This window comes from Giraffa tippelskirchi, chromosome 11, assembly GCF_054371585.1.
Source record: "Giraffa tippelskirchi isolate mGirTip1 chromosome 11, T2T-mGirTip1v1.2.pri, whole genome shotgun sequence".
Taxonomy (NCBI): domain Eukaryota; kingdom Metazoa; phylum Chordata; class Mammalia; order Artiodactyla; family Giraffidae; genus Giraffa; species Giraffa tippelskirchi.
In genome coordinates this window covers 128293020-128318688 of record NC_137285.1, presented here as the reverse complement: position 1 = coordinate 128318688, position 25669 = coordinate 128293020, and the positions used below count along the sequence as shown (strand labels likewise).

General features: G+C 39.5%; 2 protein-coding genes across 5 annotated transcripts in view; one reads left to right on the top strand and one right to left on the bottom strand.

Annotated features, from left to right (window-relative positions):
• Window positions 1-25669, bottom strand: part of ANO3 (anoctamin 3) — a 486839-nt gene that overhangs the window by 10249 nt on the left and 450921 nt on the right. For all 4 annotated transcript variants that reach the window (XM_081543183.1, XM_081543186.1, XM_081543185.1 and 1 more), the window contains 7 exons: window positions 25018-25075; window positions 11328-11425; window positions 8039-8172; window positions 7025-7177; window positions 5771-5918; window positions 606-686; window positions 325-430 (listed from right to left, as the gene is read on the bottom strand). In XM_081543183.1, coding sequence (XP_081399309.1) covers window positions 325-430; window positions 606-686; window positions 5771-5918; window positions 7025-7177; window positions 8039-8172; window positions 11328-11425; window positions 25018-25075 — 778 coding nt within the window. The remainder of the gene's footprint in view (window positions 1-324; window positions 431-605; window positions 687-5770; window positions 5919-7024; window positions 7178-8038; window positions 8173-11327; window positions 11426-25017; window positions 25076-25669) is intronic.
• The window catches only part of SLC5A12 (solute carrier family 5 member 12), a 116310-nt gene that overhangs the window by 63393 nt on the left and 27248 nt on the right, over window positions 1-25669 (top strand). The gene's annotated exons all lie outside the window — the stretch shown is intronic.

Below are 25669 nucleotides of genomic sequence, written 5' to 3'. Positions count from 1 at the left end.
GTGTGTCACTTTTTTAGATTCCACAAATAAGTGAAATATATTTGTCTTTCTCTGTCTGGCTTACTTCACTGAGTGTGATAATATGTAGGTCCACCATGGACCTAGAGATTATCCTAGTTTTCTGATATAAATACTCTTTAACTTAGATTATTCAGCCCTTGCTTTTTTTGTACTTGTCTCCGTGGTTTCATAGTATTTAAATCTTTTACAGGGACATAGTCAGTTCCAGTTTTGGAAGTCAGTGAGAAACTGAGTTCAAAAAGACAATTAATCTATCAGTTGAAAAGTGTTTATCTACAGTAATTTTATCAGCCTGTGACTAACCTCAAACACAATAATGAAGGCCAATCTAGCAGCAAGGATATGCCAGTATTGCAGGGTGAATTCATAGGGTTTGGAACTCCAAGGAGGACCTCTGTAGTCTCGGTACCTAAAATCCACAAAAACAAAGAGTTTGAAGAATAGAGATCAAGATGTGAAGGTCCCAAATGTTCTTTATTTGCCAGAACTTCAAAATGACAATTTCAATGGGCCCGTTAACATGTTGAGTGGAGGAGATGGAATGGTGAAAGCAAAAAGAAAAGACAGCTATAATTTTTAAGTACCTGCAATACCCAGATTTTCCCACGCCAAGTTCACTCAGGTCAAAGAAGGATAGGCTATTGTTGACATATCCTGTTAAACAACTGAAAAGAAAAGAAAGCATCATGTGACTCAGATTCATAAATTTCTAATCCAACTCCTTCATTACAAATGATAGGATTTAATAAGTGCTGCTATACTATTCATTCTAATTATAAACTCCGAGCAACTCAGCTCTCTGATTCTATTCCTTGACTCACTATACCTGTGATTATACCTTAATGAGACCGACTCTTGCCTGAGATTTCCCTGCAATAGTTTCTGTCTTGCCCTATCACCTGGCTTATATTTTATTAAGTGTTCACTATGTAGTGGGCATTGTGGTTATTTCATATGCATTGAAACTGCATAATATACTTTTATAAATATACATATATATATACATGTTACAGTATTTGGATAATTATAATCAAGCAGCCAGTTGATAAAAATGCTTATTTGTGATTTATTACCTTATTCAATTTATATATTGAGGACCTAAAATCTGTTAGAAAATTCTAGATACTTGGTATTCAACAGTAAACAAAATAGGCAAAATTCCCTACCCTGATGGTTCAGTATTAAATTGTAATCAGGGTTAACTTTTACAATAACTTTAGAAGCTTATTATTTCCACCATGTGGATTAAAAAAACTAATATTTACAGAAACTAAATAACTTTATTTAGTACTATAATTCTTAAAATTTCTGGTTTCAGATACCCTCTACATTTGAAATAGGCATTGAAGATCTCAAGAAGCTATTTGCATAAGGGCAATCAGGTAGCATTAGTGGTAAAGAACCTGTCTGCCAATGCAGAAAATGATAAGAGACACCAGTTCGATCCCTGGGTTGGGAAGATCCCCTAGAGGAGGGCATAGCAACCAACTCCAGTATTCTTGCCTGGAGAATCCCACAGACAGCAGAGCCTGGCAAGCTACAGTCCATGGGGTTGCAGAGCTGGACACGACTGAAGCAACTTAGCATGCAAGCATGCATATCAATTAATATTTACCACATTAGAAATTGAAAGAGAAATTTAGAAAATATTTATGTTAACTCATTGTAAATAACTATCAAATCCATTCAAATAGTATAAAAACACATTTGAAAAATATATATTCCAAAAGAAAAAACTGGAGTGAGAGATGACACAGATTTACATGTTTGCAAAATACCTTAATATCTGCCTTAATAGAAGACAGCTAAGGTTGAAAACAGGAAGAGAAGAGGACAACAGAAGATGAGATGGTTGGATGCCATCACTGACTCCATGGTCATGAGTTTGAGCAAGCTCCAGGAGATGGTGAAGGACAGGAAAGCCTGGCGTCCACGGGGTGGCAAAGAGTCAGACACGACTGAGCGACTGAACAACAACAACAAGATACTCATGTGTGCTCCACTGTGTCCAACTCTTTCGACCCCATGGACTGTAGTCCACTAGGCTCCTCTGTCCACGGGATCTCCCAGGCAAGAATTCTGGAGTGGGTTGCCATTTTCTCCTCCAGTGGATCTTCCTGACTCAGGGATTGAACCCAAGTCTCTTGGGTCCCCTGCATTGGCAAGTGGATTCTTTACCACTTGAGTCACCTTGGGATGCCTGCATTAAATCTGTTGCAATGTGCTGTTTTTGCTGAAGGTTAAGTAGAAAATCTGGCCTCATACAGATTAACTAGTTGCAAAAAGGAAGACTATTTTAATATTTCAGATAAATGTCAGTATTTTTCTTTGGTATTCCACCAAAGCCCTACCTATGGTAATTTCTCAAATTTTTGTTTCAAAGTGGAATCTTAAAGTGTCAATGAACTTTCACATAGATTGTTTCATAACAGGTCTATCCTGTCCTCTGAATTCATCATTTATTCAAGCATGATTCTGTGACATCAAATAGGGGCCATTTGGAGAATATCTTTTCCCTAAATCAAGGGTCCCTAACCTCTGGGCCACAGACTCGTACCTGTCAGATCAGCAGTAGCATTAGATTGGAAATAAAGTGCACAATAAATGTAATGCACTTGAATCATCCCATCCATCCCTCCCCTTCCAGGTCTTGAAAAACTGTCTTCCACAAAACCAGCCCCTGGTGCCAGAAAGGTTGGGGACCGCTGCTTATGCGGATATCCCATATGTTGATCTATTTTTTACTGAAGACCATGGAAAAGCACAATTGTTAACATCACCAAGGATTTTTATCAGAAAAAAAAAAATACTGGGAAACTTTCAAGCCCAACAAACGTTCTTGATTATTTTCCTTAAAATTACAAGCTGGTTTTGTGCATTTTATAAGAATGTTTGCTAAATACCCAAGTATGAATACTCATAGTTTGTTTGGTAATTGTTCTTTGTCTGGCAATTGTTGAAAAAAATGTTGGTTTGGTATGCAGCTCCGACAATCACACAGGTGTTCTTCTCTGACACTCGCATCACACTTCAGGATATAGCACAAGTGCTTCATGCACACTTTGTGTTTTGTCAGATAGAATATTTGGAAGACATCTATTCAAGGGTAGAGACTTGATACAATTAATAATTATTACTGTTTCATCAAAGATATTTTGAAATGTCTTTGTTGTTGTTCAGTTGTTAAGTCGTGTCCAACTCTTTGTGACCCCATGGACTGCAGCACGCCCCACAGCCCTGTCCTTCACTACCTCCTGGAGTTTGCTCAAACTCATGTCCATTGAGTCGGTAATGGTATTCAACCATCTGAAATTTTGTACTGGCATCTTAAAAATGGTGACTGTAGTGAGAAATACAATCATTACTAGTAGTTTTTGGTGCCACTGCTTTGAGTGATGCAAAGCCACCAAAAAATTTTATCCACCAGTGCTTTTGTACCATTTGTGCAGACTTCAATGTGGTAAAAAAAGCAAATAGTACCTTAGTATTATTATGAAAATAGTATTGACCTCATGAACACTGAAGAAGACATGCAGGCCACAGGTTGAGAAACTGCCTGGAACATAGCGTTGTTAGAGCTTGGATTTGAGTGCCCATTTATCTTATTCTAAACCTCCAAATATTAATTATAAGGTCCCATTGACTTCTTTCCCCTTCCTGTCCATCCTAGACTTCATAATTTATCATTTCAGCTGATGTCTTGCCAGTCTTCTCCTCTCGACTGCCACCTTGTCCTTTTGCCCTCTTGCTCTGGAAATTTCCAATCTGAATGAAGGTACTCCAATTTAGCTGCCAAGCATATCCAGAGAAAATTAAATACAGGTAGCCCTTGCGAATGTGTGGTTTCAACCTCACATAAGTCCACCACATCTCCCCTTGAAATGACTCTGCATGCCTAGTCACTGCTTACGGAGAAGGGGTCCTATGCTGACTAAGTGAAAAGTCAGACTCCAGTGTAAAACAGCTGATGCCCAGCCAAGCTCATTCTCACCTGCCATTAGGTGGCAGTAAGGACACTAACAAATAAAGCCTGTGAGGAAGAGGGCTGCCAATTGTGCCTACATATTTCAAATCTTTAAAGTCTGCTTCTAGACCATTTTGAATTAAGAAAAAAGGGACTTTGTGGTTTTTCACTACTAATATTAAAACCATTTTTTTTCAGTGTTTTGTGTTTTACAGTTCACAAAATGTTACCTCAGACATCATTTCTGAAACAAAGGTGCAGATTGATGATGTGCCTTTTAGTTAGAAGCAAAGTTAATACTTAAGTCTAGGGAGTTTGACTTCAAGTCAAAAATCTCTTGACAAGACTCTAAAATATAACATAAAATCTCATGTCTTTATCACCTCACTTTGAAAAATTGAGATGTTTGTTTGTGTTCAGAAACGCACTGCAATATTCTGAGACAAATTAGTTAGTTCATCAGCAGAACTAAGAGCTGATGTCTTCCTAACCAGGACTCGGCCTGTTGGGGCACAAGTCCTGTATCTAGACAAGATGCAAGCCCAGAGCTGCTCTTTAAGGGAGGAGAGGCAGCTTCTCCTATCACTACTAATCTCCTATCACTACTTTCACACCTAAAGCTACCCTCTAGCTAAAAACTCCAGTTTTTCTCTGTTGCCAAGTACAGTGCTCCCTTTCATTCTTCCCTAACACACATTTTCAAGAAGGAAAGATCTGGAAAGTCCATGTCCCCCAAGGCAGTGGTTCCACTAATAAAATGAGAAATTTTGTTCCCCAGTGACCATTTTGTGATGATTGGAGACATCTGTGGTTGTCACAGCTCGGGGAGCAGAGAGATTGCTCTTGGTATCCACTGAGTAGAGGCCACGGGTGCTGCTAAACATCTTAAGATGCACAGGATGTCCCCTCCTCCTCAAAAACAGAATTATCTGCTCTGCAGTGTCAATAGTGGACAGTTTGAGAAACCCTGGAAGTGTTGATTTAAATTCTACTGAAAAAGAAAAAGGAAGCAGGTTTAGGGTATCTTTTTCTGCATCCTTAAAATCTCTAGCAGTAAATTCCTTCAGAAAAATCTCTAGTCATATAGCTGACAGTTTCTTTACATTCTGCATCTCCTCACAAACTAGTTTAATACCCTTCAGTAATCTGATAAACTATTATGGGCCTCAATTTCCTGGTAGCTCAGTTGGTAAAGAATTCACCTGCAATGCAGGAGACCCCGATTCAGTTCCTGGGTTGGGAAGATCTACTGGAGAAGGGATAGGCTACCCACGCCAGTATTCTTGGGCTTCCCTTGTGGTTCAGAGGGTAAAGAATCTACCTGCAATGTGGGAGACCTGGGTTTGATCCCTGGGTTGGGAAGATCCCCTCGAGAAGGAAACAGCTACCCATCCAGTATTCTGGCCTGAAGAATTCCACGTACTGTATATTCCATGGGGTTGCAAAGAGTCGGACAGGCTGAACAACTTTCATATCACTTCACTTCATAGACAGAAAATTGCACTGGATGATTTTTAAGGTATCTCCTGGTTTTAAATCTGACTTCTAAATACATTATAATGTTTTTACCATTTTAATGCCGGTAATGAATTTACACAGAAAGTCATAGAGAGACTCTAAAATTATTTGCTGTAAAACACTGTTGTGCTTTTTATCCCACTTGATTTCATCTAATAAACATAGAAACACAATGATCAGAAACATTACCCTTAATGGTCACAGAACAAAACTGCCCAGTAAGTTCTGTTTAATGACAAACATAAAATGTGTAAAGTTCAACCTTACCTTTCACTATATTCAAAATGACTTGCACAGGGGCCATATTTGTATTCATAGACAAAACGTGGGATGTAATCAGATGTAATAGCAATTACAAATGCATTAGTGATCACAGCCAATATACCAATTCCTTCAAGAATTCCATACCAGATACCTAGTAGGAGAAAGATAAAAGACAGTGAATAAAAAGAAAAAAAAAGAAAACCCTTTAGTTTTTCAACATTTAACTTGGAAAAGATGTTCTAGTTATGCTGGAACCAAGTATTGTGAAAGTGTTAGTTGCTCAGTTGTCTCTGACTCTTTGGGACCCTGTAGACTATAAGCCCACCAGGTTCCTCTGTCCATGGAATTCTCCAGGCGAGAATACTGGAGTGGGTAGCCATTCTCTTCTCCAGGGGATCTTCCTGACCCAGGGATCGAACCCAGGTCTCTCACACTGCAGACAGATCTTTACCGTCTGAGTCACTAGAGAAGCCCATGTTGGAACCAAGATCTGTCCATTATTTACTTTCGAAGGATGGTATATATCTCACTACAGATATTACAGCTACTGAATACTTTCCATAGAGAGGAGGAAGACCCCATCTACAGAGATTTGAAAATTAGAAGATTGTTGGAATCGGTTTTTATTTTTAACAATGAGATGTGGCACAGCTGCTTAAGATTCTTCAAAGCCTATATATAGAACTTGATTAGTACTAAAACCAATAAAAATATAGTACTACTTCATTGTGTGAACCCCAAAATATCTGCATTCATTATGAGTTTTGTCTTTATCTTTGTCAAAAACTTTTTTTGATATAAAAATATGAAAAAGTAAAACTAGTTTAGTGTCAAGATCTGGAAATCACTGGTTTCTTAAGAAGTAGAAAATGTCAACCGATCTGGCATCACATAGATACACAAAACAGACTTTGAAATTGTATATCGTATCAACAGACTATTGATTTTGGTCAAAACTGATGTTTCAAGTAGGATTAAAATTAACTTTAAAAAACAACGATATGAAAAAATAAGTCCTAGAAAGGTATATATGACATCCTTTACCGTTACAAAGAAGTTTATGAACTAGCAATGCTCAGTAAGAACTTACTCTCAGCCAAGAGTTATAAATAAAATTACTCTCATTTCATTCTTTTATTAATGAAAACAGTTTTGTTATGGTTAGAAGGGAGCCGCAGCAATAGAAACACATATGGTGCTAAGTAAGATCAAGCCATCACTTGGCCTTAGCAATGCAAAAAAGTTCCTGAATCTTACCTATGTCGGTCGCTCGGGCTGGCAAAGGCCTCCGCCACTGGGTGACAAATTTGTATGCATCCAGCCTGATTTCGATGATATTGTTTAACAAAGCCAAGAGAGGGGCCAGAGGAAAAGCCGCAACAAAGATGGTAGTAAAACCAAACTGCAAAACTGTAAAGGCAGAGAGTTAGAAAATTGGTAATATAAACAGTCTCATTTATTGAGTGTCTTCTTTGTGTCATATTAGGCATCTTTACATAGATTGCCTTTAATCTTTTCAACACCCTATAAAGTAAGTATGCTTATACTATTTTACAGTTGAGAAAACTTGAAGTTAATAGCTGTTAGTTAATCTGGCTAAAGGGTAGATAGCTAAAAAAAGGTTAAAATCTGAATTCAAACTCAGGTCTCAATAGACTGAAAGTCTATGAGCCTTTCACCTCTATGCCATACATCATGAAGGAAGAAAAATGTCAGAGAAGGACTTGAAGAAAAATGCTCAGTCCTAGAAGAGAAGCAAGAGACCTAATCTTGTCCTCTGATTTTCCTGGGTGAGAAAACTGAGGGCCAGAGAACAAAAGCAAACGTTAAAACAACACAACATTCAGCGATCTTAACAGCCAATCCTTATTTTCATAATAAAAATAAGATTCTTGAAGAAGCCCAGACTCAGATGGATCTGTGCAAAGATTTACTGTGAGAATTACTGCTTTATTTGGGTGGGATGATACATTTCTTAACGTAGGAATGAGTTTTGTTTTATTTTGTTCCTTTAAAATATTTGTTCAAAAGGTAGATGATTTCATTTTGCTCAAATGCTATGGTTGACAGGGCAAAATGCATAAGCCTTCCAAGGGCACTGCCTTAATACCTTCTCCAGCTCTGCTGAGATAATGGTGTAGATGTGTTTTAGAAAGCTTGGGGTTGGAAAGGAGAGAGATGGTTTTCTCTCTGGAATCAGAGTCTGCATGAAGTACATGAAGTAGAAAAAAGTATCAAGAAGGTCAAATAGCTTTGCAGAAGATTCCATACCCATTTCTAAGTACTCATCCATCAGTCCGTGAATATTCATGGGCTGCAGATTCCAATCATTTTCCCACTGAGGGATGGAAGCATCTTGAATTCCCCGCTTGATTTTATGTCTTGACCACCAGTTCTGGATCAACCTACATTATGAGCAGACAAAGGGCTTTTGAGCTCTTATTTAAGCAACTGGTAAACAATTTACAGTGCATTAAGAAAAGTGAAACATTCCCTACCTTGAAACCGTACCGGGAATTGGGGGTCTTTGTATGGTCTCAACTTTGTTTTCACAAAGTTATTTACACATTTATTTTTGGTTGTGCTGCATCTTCATTGCTGTGTGTGGGCTTTCTCTAGTTGTGGGCTTTCTAGGTGGGGCTATTCTCTTACTGCAGTGCGTGGGCTTTTCATTGCTGGGACTTCTCTTTCAGCAGAGCAGAGGCTCTAGGGCACGCAGGCTTCAACAGTTGTGACACACAGGCTCAGTATTTGCGGTGCTTGGGCTGAGTTGCCCCACAGCATGAGGAATCTTCCCAGAGCAGGGATCAAACCCATGTCCCCTGCTTGGTAGCAGGATTCTTAACCACTGGACCAAAGAGGCCCTAGATTTCCCAGCCCCTATAAACATCTACATATTTGTCAAAGTTGATCCTCCTATCAACTAGGTGCTTCCTGATATTGTTTAGACAGATTCTCATCTCTATGATTCTTTCCCTTACCCCATCTATATAAATGTTTAAACTCCTATGCTGCCTGCTGTAATTGTATCTGAGCCCTTCCTTCCATATCGTCTGAGCTGTGCTCTCTGAACACAAGTAAAATCATTTAATTGAGCCCTACCTAGAGTTTCAAGAGATGTAATTTCTAGTCTTCACCCTACAATGCATTAGCTGTGTGGCTTTTATTAACTTACTTCACTTCTCTGAGTCTATAAACATGAAGCATTCAAGCCATTATACTCTGCTCCTATGGAGAACAATAATTTACAGGCAATAGGTCTGTGTTTCAGTCCATTTATCAGACTTGGGAAGGAAGAAACAATACTCTTTCCCCAGTCCAGGGGAAGTCTTAAAATTATATGACTCAGAAATATCCTGGTATGCACATATTATAGACTTCTGGGTAATTAATTATTTTAAGAGTTAGATGGAAATTATCTCTAGGATTAAGTGAATTTCACAGGACTCAGTGAACACTACCCAGCTCTCAGTTGTAATTAATAATGGACTTAGAGCTTTAGTGGGGGATGGAAGAGCCACCATAGCTAGATAAGAACGTCAGGCAGAGTGCTTCAACGTGTGCTCCAGGTAGGTTGCCTCTGGGGCCTCATGAAGATAATAAAAAGGGTTGGAGTTGGAAGGCCGGCTTGCTTCTATGTTATTTATTTCAATCTGCTTAAGATTCTACTTGAAGAAAGATAATTGTGGTTTAAAGTTTAAAAATTATTGCTTTAGGGACTGGTTCACTCCTGTTACATTTTCTGCAGCAAGGTCTTTATCCAATTGTTGGAAAAACCCCACCAGGATATCCTTTGCCATGGTACCCTGGGGATTTGAAATACAAAATCCAGGCTGATCTCTTGGGCAAGGACATCGTGGAAGGTGCTGTCCAAAGCGCATAGTATGTATAGAAGTACATGGATAATGATAACAATAAGAATCAATGTTAATACCACAATGGCTACCACACCATCTTGACTGTGCTTGTGAAGTACCCACACTATGTCAGATGCTGCAGTAGGCACTTGATACCTAATTTATTCAGATATTTTCAAATTACATTCTTCAAAATTTATGTTTCAAAGAGATGAGCCAAAGATAGAAAGGGATATGAAAAATGGACTGGGCTTCCCAAACCTCTGTCGCTATTCTCTCTTCATTCAGAGGAAATTCGTTTTAATCTGTTTTGACTATTGAGGATTTATATAAATATCTATTCACAAAAAGCTTCTGTCATTTATTGATGAATATTTAAAGACCATTGGGTCATCTAATCTAATCTTCATAAATCCCTTATTTTACAAATTAAAAAATAATGTCTCAGAGACGTTAAGTAAATTAAAAGTATCTTTAGCAAGAGGCAGAGAATGAATCTGAACCAGATCTCAGTAATTTCACAGTCCAGTGCCCTAAGACGGCCTGTAATTTAACACAGTATTTTATTGCCGCTTTCAGGGTTAATATCACCTCTCCAACTCCTCTGCTCAGGCATGTCCTGATATAGTTATGGGTCAATGAGGAGAAAAAAAATATGGTATAATTTGATGACTGAGCCTAAACTATTTATAGCATCAATTAACTAACCAGTTCTTCCCCCATAGCAAGGAAATTTCTCAATACTATATTGTTTTTAGTTTGATTAGACCTCAAAGCTTCCATATCAGATTGTTTTAAATACACTCTATTTCAATACATTCTAAAGGATAACATATTTTAATAGATGTAAAAGTGAGTAATCAAGGTCCTTTTAATGCTGACATTTCACAGAATTTATCTATATGGACAAAAATAGAATGCTGTTGGTTTGATATTGTCAACCAATACTGGTGCAATGATTTTTGTTGTTATTGTTGTTGTAACAAAGATCCCGAAATTTCCCCATCTACGATTTTAACTTTATTTTATTTTACTTTTTTTTTGGAAGGTGGGCGGAATGGAGGTTCTCTATTAAACAAAAACAACAACAACCTTAGTCTTTTGGTAACCAAAAGAAACCAGAAAGTTATTTTTTGTCCTCAAGAACCCACACTATCAATAATGCTTTAAGAATACCAACAAGTGTGTTAGGATACTGAACAGAATACAAGTATTCTACATTCATTATTTCCATTAATCCTTTAAACTGTTCTTGAGAAGATACAGCTATTGAGCCCTTCTTAGACATGTGAAAACTAAGGCGCAGAAAGACTGACTTACACATAGTCACACATTTTAGAGAGGAGCAGAATGGTAACTGAACTGTTGTAACTTTGATTACCAAGCCCGCTTCTTAACAACTAGCCACCCTACCTGTATCTTTCTTCTTTGTCACTCTATACGTATATGTGTGCACACTTAGTTGTGTCTGACTTTTTGAGGTCCCACAGACTATAACCCGCCAGGCTCCTCTGTCCATTGAATTCTCCAGGCAAGAACACTGGAGTGGGTTGCCATTTCCTACTCCAGGGGATCTTCCCAACCCAGAGATTGACCATGAGTCTCTTCTGTCTCCTACACTGGCAGGAAGGTTTTTTACCACTAGTGCCACCTGGGAAGACCTATCACGCTATACATGACCAGTTTAAAAATTAAGTACTCACGGGTATCCCAGTTCCATGAAATTGTTCCATATTTGCTTCAAAAACATGATAACTCCCATCTGAAGGCAAAGGTCTATCAAACAGCCACTAGGATGACACTGAAACAAACAACAGGGGCGGTAAGGATCTTGCTCTTCTCAGACAGCTGAAACACCCCCATCTTCCAACTGCATAGCAAATTCTAAAGCCATGTCCCCTCATGTCAATGCATAAAGAGAATAAAAACAAGGAAGGAATAGCATGTATGAGGATGCTTGATAGGGAAGTTTTCAGTAAATACATTGGAATATTGATCAAAAGTATAACAACGATAACAACAAACTTTTTTTTTTCATGGTCACCCCATGAGGTGTGTCTTCTGCATTGGAAGCACAAAATCTTAACCACTGGGCCACCAGGGAAGTCAAACAAATCTGCCTTTTAATGAGCACTTACTACTGCCAGGCTCCATGCTAGGCATGATCACATTTAATGAATGCTCTGGAATACTTTATGAAAAAAGTGTAAGTATTAGTTACTCAGTCATGTCTGATTCTGCAATCCCATGGACTGTAGTCCACCAAGCTCCTCTGTCCATGGGATTTCCCAGGTAAGAACACTGGAGTGGGTAGCCACTTCCTTCTTCAAGGGATCTTCCCGACACAGGGATCAAGCCTGGGTCTCCTGCATTGCAGGCAGATTCTTTACCATGTGAACCATCAAGGAATCAATTTAATAACCAAGTGATAGAAAAATATTTAACTCTATGATAAAATGTTTATATTTTTAAAAATAAGCTTCTTACCTCAGGCTAATTTTAAATTTGTAGAAAGTTTGCAAAGCTAAAATAGTACAGAGAGTGCCAATACACTCCTCTCCCAATTCCCTTCACTGCCCCTTACAGTACCAAGGTATATTGTCAAAGCTAAGAAATTCACAGTAATACATTTCTATTAGGTAGTGTATTAAAAAACAGAGACATCACTTTGCCGACAAAAGTCTGTACAGTCAAAGCTATAGTTTTTCTAGTAGTCATATACGGATGTGAGATTTGGACCATAAAGAAGGCTGAGTGCCAAAGAATTGATACTTTTGAACTGAAGAAGAACTCTTGAGAATCCCTTAGATAGCAAGGAGATCAAACCAGTCAATCCTAAAGAAAATCAACCCTGATTATTCATTGGAAGGACTGATGCTGAAGCTGAAGCTCTAATACTTTGGCCACCTGATGAGAAGAGCTGACTCATTGTAAAAGACCCTGATGCCGGGAAAGACTGAGGGCAGGAGGAGAAGGGGACGACAGAGGATGAGATGGTTGGATGGCATCATCAATTCAACAGACATGAGTTTGAACAAGCTCTGGGAGATAATGAAGGACAGGGAGGCCTGGGGAGCTACAGTCCATGGGGTCACAAAGAGTCAGACATGACTTAGAGACTGAACAACAATTAACTAAACTCCAGACTTCACTCAGATTTCGCCTGCTCCAGGATCTAATCTGGGATACCTTATAGAATTTATTTGTGATGTCTCTCCCAGTACCCTCTGGTCTAGGCAGTTTGTCAGATTTTCATATTCTTAACAATTTTGAGTACCACTGGCAAGCATCCTGTGGACAACCCCCCAAGCTGGGTTAATCTCATGTTTTCACACATTTAGATTGGGGTTATATGTTGTGGGAATGGACGCAGGGTACAGTGGTGAAGTGCCATTTTCACCATCAGGGTTACATGGTATCCACATGTCATTACTAGTGATATTAACCTTCAATATTTGATTAGTATAGTATATGCCAGGTGTTTCCATTGAAAAGTTACTCATTTTTCCTTTCTCTCAGAAGTGAGTCACTAAGTCTAGCCCACTCTCAAGATGGGGGGAAGGTCTATCGCCCAGGGAGGAATTATCTATGCATATTATAATGCATTTAAGTGATAAAAGTACGCTACAAAACAGTTTGCCAGTATGATTCCAATGATGCCCTGTCTGTGCTCCGCTGCTTTTTTAGATCTTCAGTAATAGCATTAGAGGGCTTCTCAGATGGGTCAGTGGTAAAGAATCCACTTGCCAATGCAGGAGAAGTGGGTTTGATCCCTGGGTCTGGAAGATCCTCTGGAGGAGGAAATGGCAACCTGCTCCAGTATTCTTGCCAGGGAAATCCCATGGACAGAGGAGCCTGGTGGGGTACAGTTCATAGGGCTGCAAAGTCAGACACGGCTGAGTGACTGAGCATGCATGAATGCAACAGCATTAGAAACCCATACACACAAAAATGTGATTACAATGAAAATTGTAATCAATGTGTTTTGCTTGAAAACCGCGCACTATATGAGAAGGAAAGCGTGGGTCTTTTTCTTTGGAAATGGGTTCCTGTCCTGCTCATAAAGCTGATGGTCTCTGTAGCTTTGATCTACAGTTTCTATTTCTATCAAGTCAGTACCAGTGGGACTTCAAAGGGAACAAATACTTAGGACACAAAGAGCCTGCTTTTCTGTTTCCAGCCCAGTAACTTAAAACTCCCCAATCTGAGCCAGAAAGAGGGTTTGCCAGTGGTAATTTTTATCGTGTGGAGAAGTTTCAGTTCTCCTATCCAAGCATACTCCTTTTCAGGATGAATTTAGGACCCCGTGAACTCTGCCACATGTATACCATAAACAGGTTCAGTAGAATGTCTGAGACAGAATAATTACTAAGCTACAGAGGCAGATCACAGATCACAGTTGCAAGCAGAAACTGTTCATTTTTGGTACAGAGACTCAAAAAGGCAAATTAACTTGCCCAAGATCATGCAGTGCTAACTGGTGATGTGGAAAGCTGTGGTCTCCTCTACCCTAATGCACTGCTCCTTCACATAATGCTAAGAATGACTTCTATTTATCAAATGTGTTTGGTGCCTGATAGGGCTGCTTTAGCAAAGCCTATTATTTTGCGGAAAGGGAAAAAGATGACCATCATAGAATCAAGTGACTGGACCACTCTCCACAATGGTAGGGCAAAGTGGGGAGGCGAGAGGACAGGCCATTTATAATTTTGTTGGAATTGAGCATAATGACTTTGTGATTCATAGGATAGAGTGTGTTAGTCGCTCAGTCGTGTCCAACTCTTTGTGACCCCATGAGCAGTAGTCCCCAGGCTCCTCTGCCCATGGAATTCTCCAGGCAAGAATACTGGAGTGGACTGCCATTTCCTTCTCCAGTATGGTAGAGAAAGCAGTCTAACAGTTTCAGTGAATCTACCTCCTCATATAATGATTCCTTTGAGCTAAATCCAGTCCTTTAATACTCTAAAATTCATTTAGTAAAAATTCTATTCTTAGAAAGAGTAAAGTGAAAGTCAATCAGCTGTGTCTGACTCTTTGTGACTCCATGGACTATACAGTCCATGGAATTCTCCAGGCCAGAATACTGGAGTGGGTAGCCGTTCCCTTCTCCAGGGGATCTTCCCAACCCAGGGATTGAAACCAGCACTCCCAAATTGCAGGTGGATTCTTTACCAGCTAAGCCACCAGGGAAGCCCAGAATGAGTAACGGGCAAGGATAAATGTGTAGGAGACCCAGACTTTCATTCCCATTGCACCACTCAAAATCATATGACCATCAGCAGTTCAGTAGCTCAGTCATGTCCAACTCTTTGCCATCCCATGGACTGCAGCATGCCAGGCTTTCCTGTCCATCACCAATTCCCAGAGCTTACTCAAACTCGTGCCCATCAAGTCGGTGATGCCATTCAACCATCCCATCCTCTGTCATCCCCATCCTCTCCCACCTTCAATCTTTCCCAGCATCAGGGTTTTTTTCCAGTGTGTCAGTTCTTTGCATCAGGGAGCCAAAGTATAGGAGTTTCAATGATAGCATCAGTCCTTCCAATGAATATTTAGGACTGATTTCCTTTAGGATGGACTGGTTGGATCTCCTTGCAGTCCAAGGAACTCTCAAGAGTCTTCTCCAACACCACAGTTCAAAAGCATCAATTCTTCAGCTTTCTTTATAGTCCAACTCTCACATCCATACATGACTACTGGAAAAACAATAGCTTTGACTAGACAGACCCTTGTTGGCAAAGTAATGTCTCTGCTTTTTAATATGCTGTCTAGGTTGGTCACTAGCTTTTCTTCCAAAGAGCAAGCGTCTTTTAATTTCATGGCTGCAGTCACCATCTGCAGTGATATTGGAACCCCCCAAAATAAAGTCTGTTACTGTTTCCATTGTTTTCCCACCTATTTGTCATGAAGTGATGGGACCAGATGCCATGATCTTAGTTTTCTGAATGTTGAGTGTTAAGCCAGATTTTTCACTCTCCTCTTTCACTTTCATCCAAAGGCTCTTTAGTTCTTCACTTTCTGCCATAAGTGTGGTATCATCTGCATATCTGAGGTTGTTGATATTTCTCCTGGCAATCTTGATTCCAACTTGTGCTTCATCCAGTCCAGCATTTCACATGATGTAATCTGCATATAAGTTAAATAAGCAAGGTGACAATATACAGCCTTGACATACTCCTTTCCCGATTTGGAACCAGTTTGTTGCTGCATGTCCAGTTCTAACTGTTGCTTCTTGACCTGCATACAGACTTCTCAGGAGGCAGGTCAGGTTGTCTAGTACTCCCATTTCTTTAAGAATTTCCCACAGTTTGTTGTGATCCACACAGTCAAAGGCTTTGCTGTAATCAATAAAGCAGAAGTAGATGTTTTTCTGGAACTCTCTTGCTTTTTTGATGATCCAATGGATGTTGCCAATTTGATCTCTGGTTCCTCTTCCTTTTCTAAATCCAGCTTGAACATCTGGAAGTTTACGGTTCACGTACTTTTGAATCCTGGCTTGGAGAATTTTAAGCAGTTTTACTGGCATGTGAGATGAGTGCAATTGTGCGGTAGTTTGAGCATTCCTTGGCATTGCCTTTCTTTGGGATTGGAATGAAAACTGACCTTTTCCTGTTCTGTGGCCACTACTGCTGAGTTTTCCAAAATGTTGGCATACTGACTGCACCACTTTAACAGCATCATATTTTAGGATTTGAAATAGCTCAACTGGAATTCCATCACCTCCACTAGCTTTGTTCATGTGATGCTTCCTAAGGCCTACTTGACTTCACATTCCAGGATGTCTGACTCTAGGTGAGTGATCACACCATTGTGGTTATCTGGGTCATTAAGATCTTTTATGTATAGTTCTTCTGTGTATTCTTTCCACCTCTTCTTAATATCTTCTGCATCTCTTAGGTCCATACCATTTCTGTCCTTTACTGAGACCTTCTTTAAATGAAATGTTCCCTTGGTATCTCTAATTTTCTTGAAGAGATCTCTAGTCTTTCCCGTTCTATTATTTTCCTCTATTTCTTTGCACTGATCACTGAGGAAGGCTTTCTTATCTCTCCTTGCTATTCTTTGGAACTCTGCATTCAAATGAGTATATCTTTCCTTTTCTCCTTTGCCTTTCACTTCTCTTCTTTTCACAGCAATTTGTAAGACCTCCTCAGACAACCATTTTTCCTTTTTGCATTTCTTTTTCTTGGGGATGGTCTTGATCACTGCCTCCGGTACAATGTCACGAACCTCTGTCCATAGTCTTCAGGCACTTTGTATATCAGATCTAACCCCTTGAATCTATTTGTCACTTCCACTATATAATTGTAAGGGATTTGGTTTAGGTCATACCTGAATAGTCTAGTGGTTTTCCCTACTTCCTTCAATTTAAGTCTGAATTAGCAATAAGGAATTCATGATCTGAGCCACAGTCAGCTCCCGGTCTTGTTTTGGCTGACTGTATAGAGCTTCTACATCTTCAGATGCAAATAATATAATCAATATGATTTTGGTATTGACCATCTGGTGATGTTCGTGTAGAGTCTTCCCTTGTGATGTTGGAAGAGGGTATTTTCTATGACCAGTGCATTCTCTTGGCAAAACTCTGTTAGCCTTTGCCTTGCTTCATTTTGCACTCCAAGGCCAAATTTGCCTGTTAGTCCAGGTATCTCTTGACTTTCTACTTTTGCATTCCAGTCCCCGATAATGAAAAGGATATCTTTTGGGTGTTGGTTCTAAAAGGTCTTATCCATATGACCATGGACAATCCAAAGCTGGGTGCCTTCACATATTTTTCTCATTTTTTTCTCATGAAGCCTGCTGCAATGAGTGTTCATATCTCCATTTTGTAAATAATGAATCCACGTAGTAGATAGAACTGTGAGACTCCAATATCCTCAATCCTTTCACTTGATTCACTTTAGTATGTTTACTCTAAGTCCAGTTTGTATGTAGGAGCCAGAAATCATTCAGCAATCTCATATCAAAATCAATCTCTAGTAGGTTCTCCATTGTGGCAACATGCTATTCCAATGGTGGCTGGAAATTACAGTGGTCAGAGCATAAACTCTAGACTGCCTGAATCATATTAATATCAAGGTGATGACTTCATCAATTTGTAAGTATTTTTTGGTAAGTGTAGGCAAATTATATAACTTCTCTAAGCTTCTGTTTTCTCATCAATAACATGAGTGTGATAATAGAAATGCTGTGAGGAATCGATATATTAATATATGTAGAACTTTTGGAACCAATTGCTTGAAGGTGCTGCTGCTGCTGCTGCTAAGTCGCTTCAGTCGTGTTCGACTCTGTGCGACCCCATAGATGGCAGCCCACCAGGCTCCCCCATCCCTGGGATTCTCCAGGCAAGAACACTGGAGTGGGTTGCCATTTCCTTCTCCAATGCATGAAAGTGAAAAGTGAAAGTGAAGTCACTCCGTCATGTCCAATTCTTAGTGACCCCATGGACTGCAACCTACCAGGCTCCTCTGTCCATGGGATTTTCCAGGCAAGAGTACTGGAGTGGGTTGCCATTGCCTTCTCCTTAAATGTGCTGGTATATAGTAAACACTCATTCAATATTAACTATTATTAACATTTTATAAAGATAAGGTGCTCAGTTGCTCATTTGTGTCTGACTCTTTGTGACCCCATGGACTGTAGCCCACCAGGCTCCTCTGTCCATGGAATTTCCCAGGCAAGAATACTGGAATGGGTAGCTTCTCCCTTCTCCAGTGGATCTTTCTGACCCAGGAAGAGAACCAGGGTCTCCTGAATTGCAGGAAGATTCTTTACCAACTGAGCTATCAGGGAAGCCTCAATTAAGAGTAAGAGTACCCAATTAAACAAAATTACTGGTGCTGGCAGGCACTAAAATGGCATCAATATGCAGACCTACCTGCCTGTGACCACTTTGTTCCCCACACTACCCTTGCTAACTCCACTGAACACTCTTACAAAAAAGTAAGTCTTGTTTCTCCCTCCCCTTTCACCACACCACACACACACACACACACACACACACACACACATATACACACACACACCAAAGGGGAGCTGAAAGCCTTTTAGTGGATATGCTCATACTTCTGGGCTATGAAAGAAAACTGCAAGTTTGATTTGGGGACTTCCAGGAGGCCTGGGATTATGAAAGGCCCCAGTTTATCTCTTTCCAACAGAATAATACCCAGGTAGCTGTAGAGACAGAGCATTGATAAATATCAACTACAAATTTACAGAGTTCCTACCACAGTACAGGGATTGTGCTACTTGTGTGATGCAAATTATCTCTTATCTAGTAACAGCTTTGCAACCTAAGTATTACTATTGCCAGCGTACAGATGAGAAGACAGATATTCAAAGAGGTTAAATTAAGGACAAAGAATAATCAGAAAGATTAACATTTGAGACCAGTTTTCTTTGATAAAAAGCATACATTCTTAGGGCTTTCTCAAAGTATTCCAATCAACTTTTAGAACACCCAGAGGAGACAACATTAATGAGAGAGCCCCTGTGTTTGGGGGGACATTTAGATAGAGATCAGAAATGCCTCTACTCTCCAATTTCTCAGGTGATCTTTTTCTTAACTGTTCTCTAAATTATGACCTCCTAATAATGCTTCCTCCCCTTCATGGATCACAGCCTTGTCTTGGCAAAGGGGCTTGTATAACTCAATGAAGCTATGAGCCATGCCATGCAGGACCACCCAAGGGGGGTTGATCATAGCAGAGATTCCTGACAAAATGTAGTCCATTGGAGGAGGGAATGGCAAACCACTCCAGTATTCTTGCCACAAAAACCCCATGAACAGTATGAAAAGGCAAAAAGGTATGACACCAGAAGATGAGCTCCCAAGGTCGGAAGGTGTCCAATAAGCTACTGGGGAAGATCAGAAGGCAATTACTAATAGCTCCAGAAAGAATGAAGAGCCTGGGACAAAGCAGAAATGATACTCAGTTGTGGATGTGCCTGGTGGTGAAAGTAATGTCTGATGCTATAAAGAACAATATTGCATAACAACCTGGAATGTTAGATCCATGAATCAAGGTAAATTGGATGTGGTCTAGCAGGAGATGGCAAGAATGAACATCGACATTTAGGAATTCAGATGACCATTATACCAACTATTATGGGCAAGAATCCCTTAGAAGAAATGGAGCAGCCCTCATAGTCAACAAAAGAGTCTGAAACGCAGTTGTTGTAGTTTAGTCACTAAGTCATGTCTGACTGTTTATAATCCCATGGGCTGCAGCATTCCAGGCTTCTCTGTCCTTCACTATCTCCTGGAGTTTGCTGAAACTCGTCCAAAATACAGCACTTGGGTGCAATCTTAAAAATGACAGAATGATTTCATCTTGTTTCCAAAGCCAAGTAATCAACATCCTAGTAACCCAAGTCTATGCCCCAACCACTAATGCCAAAGAAGTTGAAGATGAATAGCTCTATGAAGGCCTACCTATAACACCTTCTAGAACACCAAGAAAAAAGATGTACTTTTCATCAGAGGGGATTGGAGTGCAAAAGTAGGAAGTCAAGAGATACTTGGAGTAACAGGCAAGTTTGGTCTTGGAGTACAAAATGAAGCAGGGCAAAGGCTAACAGAGTTTTGTCCAGAACATACTGCTCATAGCAAACACCCTTTTCAAAAACGTAAGTGACGACTTTACACGTAGACATCAGGAGATGGTCAATACTGACATTTGATTGATCATTCTCTTTGCAACTAAAGATAGAGAAGCTCTATACAGTCAGCAAAAACAAGACCTGGGGCTGACTGTGGCTCAGATCATAAACTCCTTATTATAAACTTCAGGCTTAAATTGAAGAAAGCAGGGAAAACATTCATACCATTTAGATAGGACCTAAATCAAACCCATATGATTATACAGTGGAGGTGATAACTAGATTCAAGGGATTACATCTAGTAGACAGAGTACCTGAAGAACTATGGATGGAAGTTCATAACAATGTACAGGAGGTGTGAACCAAAACCATTCCAAGGAAAAAGAAATACAAGAAGGCAAACTGGTCATCTGAAGAGGCTTTAAAAATGGCTGAGAAAAGGAGAAGAAAAAGGCAAGGGAGAAAGGGAAAGATATACCCTACTGAATGCAGAGTTCCAGAGAATGGCAAGGAGAGATAAGAAAGCCTTAAGTGAACAATGCAAAGAAACAGAGGAAAACAATAGAATGGGAAAGACTAGAAATCTCTTCAAGAAAATTGGAGGTATTAAGGGAATGTTTCATGCAAGAATGGGCATGATAAAGAACAGAAATGGTAAGGAGCTAACAAAAAGCAGACACGATTAAGAAAAGGTGGCAAGAATACATAGAAGAGCTATATTTTAAAAAGTCTTAATGACCTGGATAACCATGATGGTGTGGTCACTCATCTAGAGCCAGACATCCTGGAGTGTGAAGTCAAGTGGGCCTTAGGAAGAATTACTAAGAGCAAAGCTAACGGAGGTGATGGAATTCCAGACAAGCTATTCAAAATCCTAAAAGATGATGTTGTTAAAGTGCTGCATTCAATAGATCAGCAAATTTGTAAAACTCAGCAGTGGCCACAGGACTAGAAAAGGTCAGTTTTCATTCCAATCCCAAAGAAGAGCAAAGACAAAGAATGCCCAAACTACTAAGCAATTGCATTCATTTCTCATTCTAGCAAGATAATACTCAAAATCCTTCAAGTTAGGCTTCAGTAGTACATGAACTGACAACTTCCAGATGTACAAGCTGGATTTAGAAAAGGCATAGGAAGATCACCTGGAGAAGGAAATGGGAACCCACTCCGGTACTCTTGCCTGGAGAATTCCATGGACAGAGGAGCCTGGTGGGCTACAGTCCACGGGATTCCAAAGAGTCAGACACGACTATGCAACCAACTTTCATTTTTCACTTTTTTCATAGGAACCAGAGATCAAATTGCCAATATTTCATTGCATCACAGAGAAAGTAACTGAATTCCATAAAAGCATCTACTTCTGCTTCATTGACTACACTAAAGCCTGTGATCCTCTTTAGTGGATCACAACAAACTGTGGAAAATTCTTCAAAAGCTGGGAATACCAGACCACCTTACCTGTCTCCTGAGAAACCTGTGTGCAGGTCAAGAAGAACAGTTAGAACCGGACATGGAACAATGGACTGGTTCAAAATTGGGAAAGGAAGATGACAAAGCTGTACACTGTCATCGTTTTATTTCACTTCTATGAAGAGCCATCATGAGAAATTCTGGGCTGCATGACTCAAAGGCTGGAATCAAGATTGTTGGGAGAAATACCAACAATCTCAGATATGCAGATGGTAACATTCTTATGGCAGAAAGTGAAGAGGAACTAAATAGCCTTTTGATAAGGTTGAAAGAAGAGAGTGAAAGAAGTTGGCTGAAAGCTCAGATTCAGAAACAAAGATCATGGCATCTGGTCCCATCAGTTCAGTTCAGTTCAGTCGCTCAGTCGTGTTCGACTCTTTGCGACCCCATGAATTGCAGCACGCCAGGCCTCTCTGTCCATCACCAACTCCCGGAGTCTACCCAAACCCATGTCCATCGAGTCGGTGATGCCATCCAACCATCTCATCCTCTGTCGTCCCCTTCTCCTACCGCCCCCAATCATACCCAGCATTAGGGTCTTTTCCAGTGAGTCAACCCTTCGCATGAGGTGGCCAAAGTATTGAAGTTTCAGCTTCAACATCAGACCTTCCAATGAACACCCAGGATTGATCTCTTTTAGGACGGATTGATTGGATTTCCTTGCAGTCCAAGGGACTCTCAAGAGTCTTCTCCAACACCACAGTTCAAAAGCATCAATTCTTCGGCGCTCAGCTTTCTTCACCGTCCAACTCTCACATCCATACATGACCACTGGAAAAACCATAGCCTTGACTAGACAGACTTTTGTTGGCAAAGTAATGTCTCTGCTTTTAAATATGCTATCTAGGTTGGCCATAACCTTCCTTCCAAGGAGTAAGCGTCTTTTAATTTCATGGCTGCAGTCACCATCAGCAGTGATTCTGGAGCCCAAAAAAATAAAGTCTGACACTGTTTCCACTGTTTCCCCATCTATTTCCCATGAAGTGATGGGACCAGATGCCATGATCTTAGTTTTCTGAATGTTGAGCTTTAAGCCAACTTTTTCACTCTCCTCTTTCACCTTCATCAAGAGGCTCTTTAGTTCTTCTTCACTCTCTGCCATAAGGGTGGTGTCATCTGCGTATCTGAGGTTATTGATATTTCTCCCGGCAATCTTGATTCCAGCTTGTGTTTCTTCCAGCCCAGCGTTTCTCATGATGTACTCTGCATGTAAGTTAAATAAGCAGGGTGACAATATACAGCCTTGACGTACTCCTTTTCCTATTTGGAACCAGTCTGTTGTTCCATGTCCAGTTCTAACTGTTGCTTCCTGACCTGCATACAGGTTTCTCAAGAGACAGGTCAGATGGTCTGGTACTCCCATCTCTTTCAGAATTTTCCACAGTTTATTGTGATCCACACAGTAGCATCACTTCATGGCAAATATTATAGAAAGGGGAAAAGTGGAAACAGTGACAGATTTTATTTTCTTGGGCTCCAAAATCACCATGGATGGTGATTACAGCCATGAAATGAAAAGACAAGGAGCTAGGAAAGCTATGACAAACCTAGACAGTATACTAAAAAGCAGAGACTCACTTTGCTGACAGAGGTCCAAAGAGTCAAAGCTATGGTTTTTCCAGTAGTCATGTACAGATGTAAGAACTGGACCATAAAGAAGGCCGAGGGCTGAAGAATTGATGCTTTTGAACTGTGATGCTAGAGAAGACTCTTGAGAGTCCCTTGGACTGCAAGGAGATCCAACCAGTCAATCCTAAAGGAAATCAACCATGACTATTCATTGGAAGGACTGATCCTAAAGCTAAAACTCCAATACTTTGGCCACCTGATGCGAAGAGCTGACTCACTGAAAAAGACCCAGATGCTGGGAAAGATTGAAGGCACAAGGAGAAGAGGGAAACAGAGGATGAGAAGGTTAGATGGCATCACTAACTTAATGGACATGAATTTGAGTAAGCTGTGGGAGATAGTAAAGGAAAGGGAAGCCTGGTGTGTTGCAGTTCATAGCGTTGCAAAGAGTCGGACACCACTTAGTGACTGAACAAAAACAATTAATGCTGCCATATGTTAAATTGGATTTTACATCAGAATAATTTAAAAAATTTGAATTAGATAGGTAAACAATTTGACAATAAGTTTAAATAGATCCAGAAACCTTAAGATGTAGAATATTGATATAATAAAACTTACAATCTCATTTTTCTGAGTGAAAACTGCATTATTTATTAAATTTATGGCTGCTAATTTAGGGGGATCTTAATTATACTTTACATGAAAATAAACTTCCAATGGGTGAAAGGTAATATTTTTAAAAATAACAGTCGTTAAAAATATGCATGAATTTTTAAAATTTCCCAATTTGACAACACATTTTTATGGTGAAACAAATTCCCCCCAAAATTAAGGCAATAATATTTTGATTAGAAAATGCTATATAGTTTTGTAAAAAATATATCAAAAGAAATTAAAAGATATACAAGAAAATGGGAAACATACCCCTAACAAATTTGAAAGCACCTAATTTTACTTGTTTAGAAATTATTAAAACAGAAAAAACAGTTTAATGAAAATGAACAGGAATAACATACATGCAGAAATACAAAATATCAACAAACATGAAAAACATTCTCTGTCTCACTTGTAATTAAAAGAACTGAAATCAAGAGATATTCTGATATCCTTTGGATTATTGGTAAAAGTGAAACTGTTTCACTTGGCAAATTCTGAAGAAGTAAATTCATTTACTATAGGTAGCAGCTGGCATTTGGGAGGACAGTTTGTCAGTCTCAGTGAAAATATACAATATTCTCACCCTGGAATATAGAAATATCATTCCTAGACATTTTGTTTCCATACATACATATTATAAACCAATAAAGAAATATAAGACTTTGAAGGTATACCTATACATTTATAAATTGGTATTTGATGTAAGATTTCTTTTAGACTAAATTTTCCTTGCTTAGAAGGAAACCCAATATATTTAATTTGGAAACCAGTGCATAGATAATAATAATTCTCCAAAAGAAAAAAATCTACTGGAGCTAAATTTCTGGGCTTTGTGAGTGGAAGAAATGGTTTTGATAGTATATCAAAGAGCACTGAGGCCAGGATCTTGGGGTTTTAACATACACCCTCTTTTTTGGAAGACTTAGTTGCTTAGGAACCCCTAGATTGACTGCTTTATCAAAAACATGTCTTCAGTACAGATGAAATTCCCTGTTTCACCTCCCCTTTCTCTCTCTTCCCACCCCCTTTTCCCCCACAGTCATTGGCCCATATCCATGCCCATCCCACCCACACTCTTACAAGGTTACTTACTTCCTCCAGTCTCCACCGGTTGAAAAGTTTATTGTACTTTCCTGGATGGCCAACAAATCTGTAGAAAGTCATTTTAATTCATTAGTGTTTAGGCGGGGTTGACTGAAGAACACTTACTAATGCATTACAACCAGTGGAAGCGTGGGTAGATATGTGTTCTCTGGAGCAATTTGTACCCAAACAGTGACTTAGGCCATGCTTGCACATCAAAGGACCTGACTTAAAAAGGGAAAATGATGTGTGAAGTCATTATCAATGGGTTGAGAAAGTACAGACAAACCAACCAAATGAAATTTTCCACACTGACGTGTAGAGTTTCAATATCTTTTTGACCTAGTTAATGACTATTAATAAAATGTGCTGAATTGTTTAGTTTAAAATTTTCTAGCTTCAGTATGTTTCCATGGCACTGGCTGGAGTGTTGAGCATATGGCAAACCAGAACAGGTAGCTTAATATGCTTCTTTTTATATATCGCAGCAAATTCAGGAAAAAATATTACCATGATAGGTATAAGTTTCCACACTAAAGAAGTGTCCTCTGGGCTTACACAAAATTTTCTTATTTAACAAAATCATCACTAATGATTGGAGAATCATAATTCAACCCCAGCATGGCATATAGGTCTTATTTATTTTATTGAAGTATAGCTG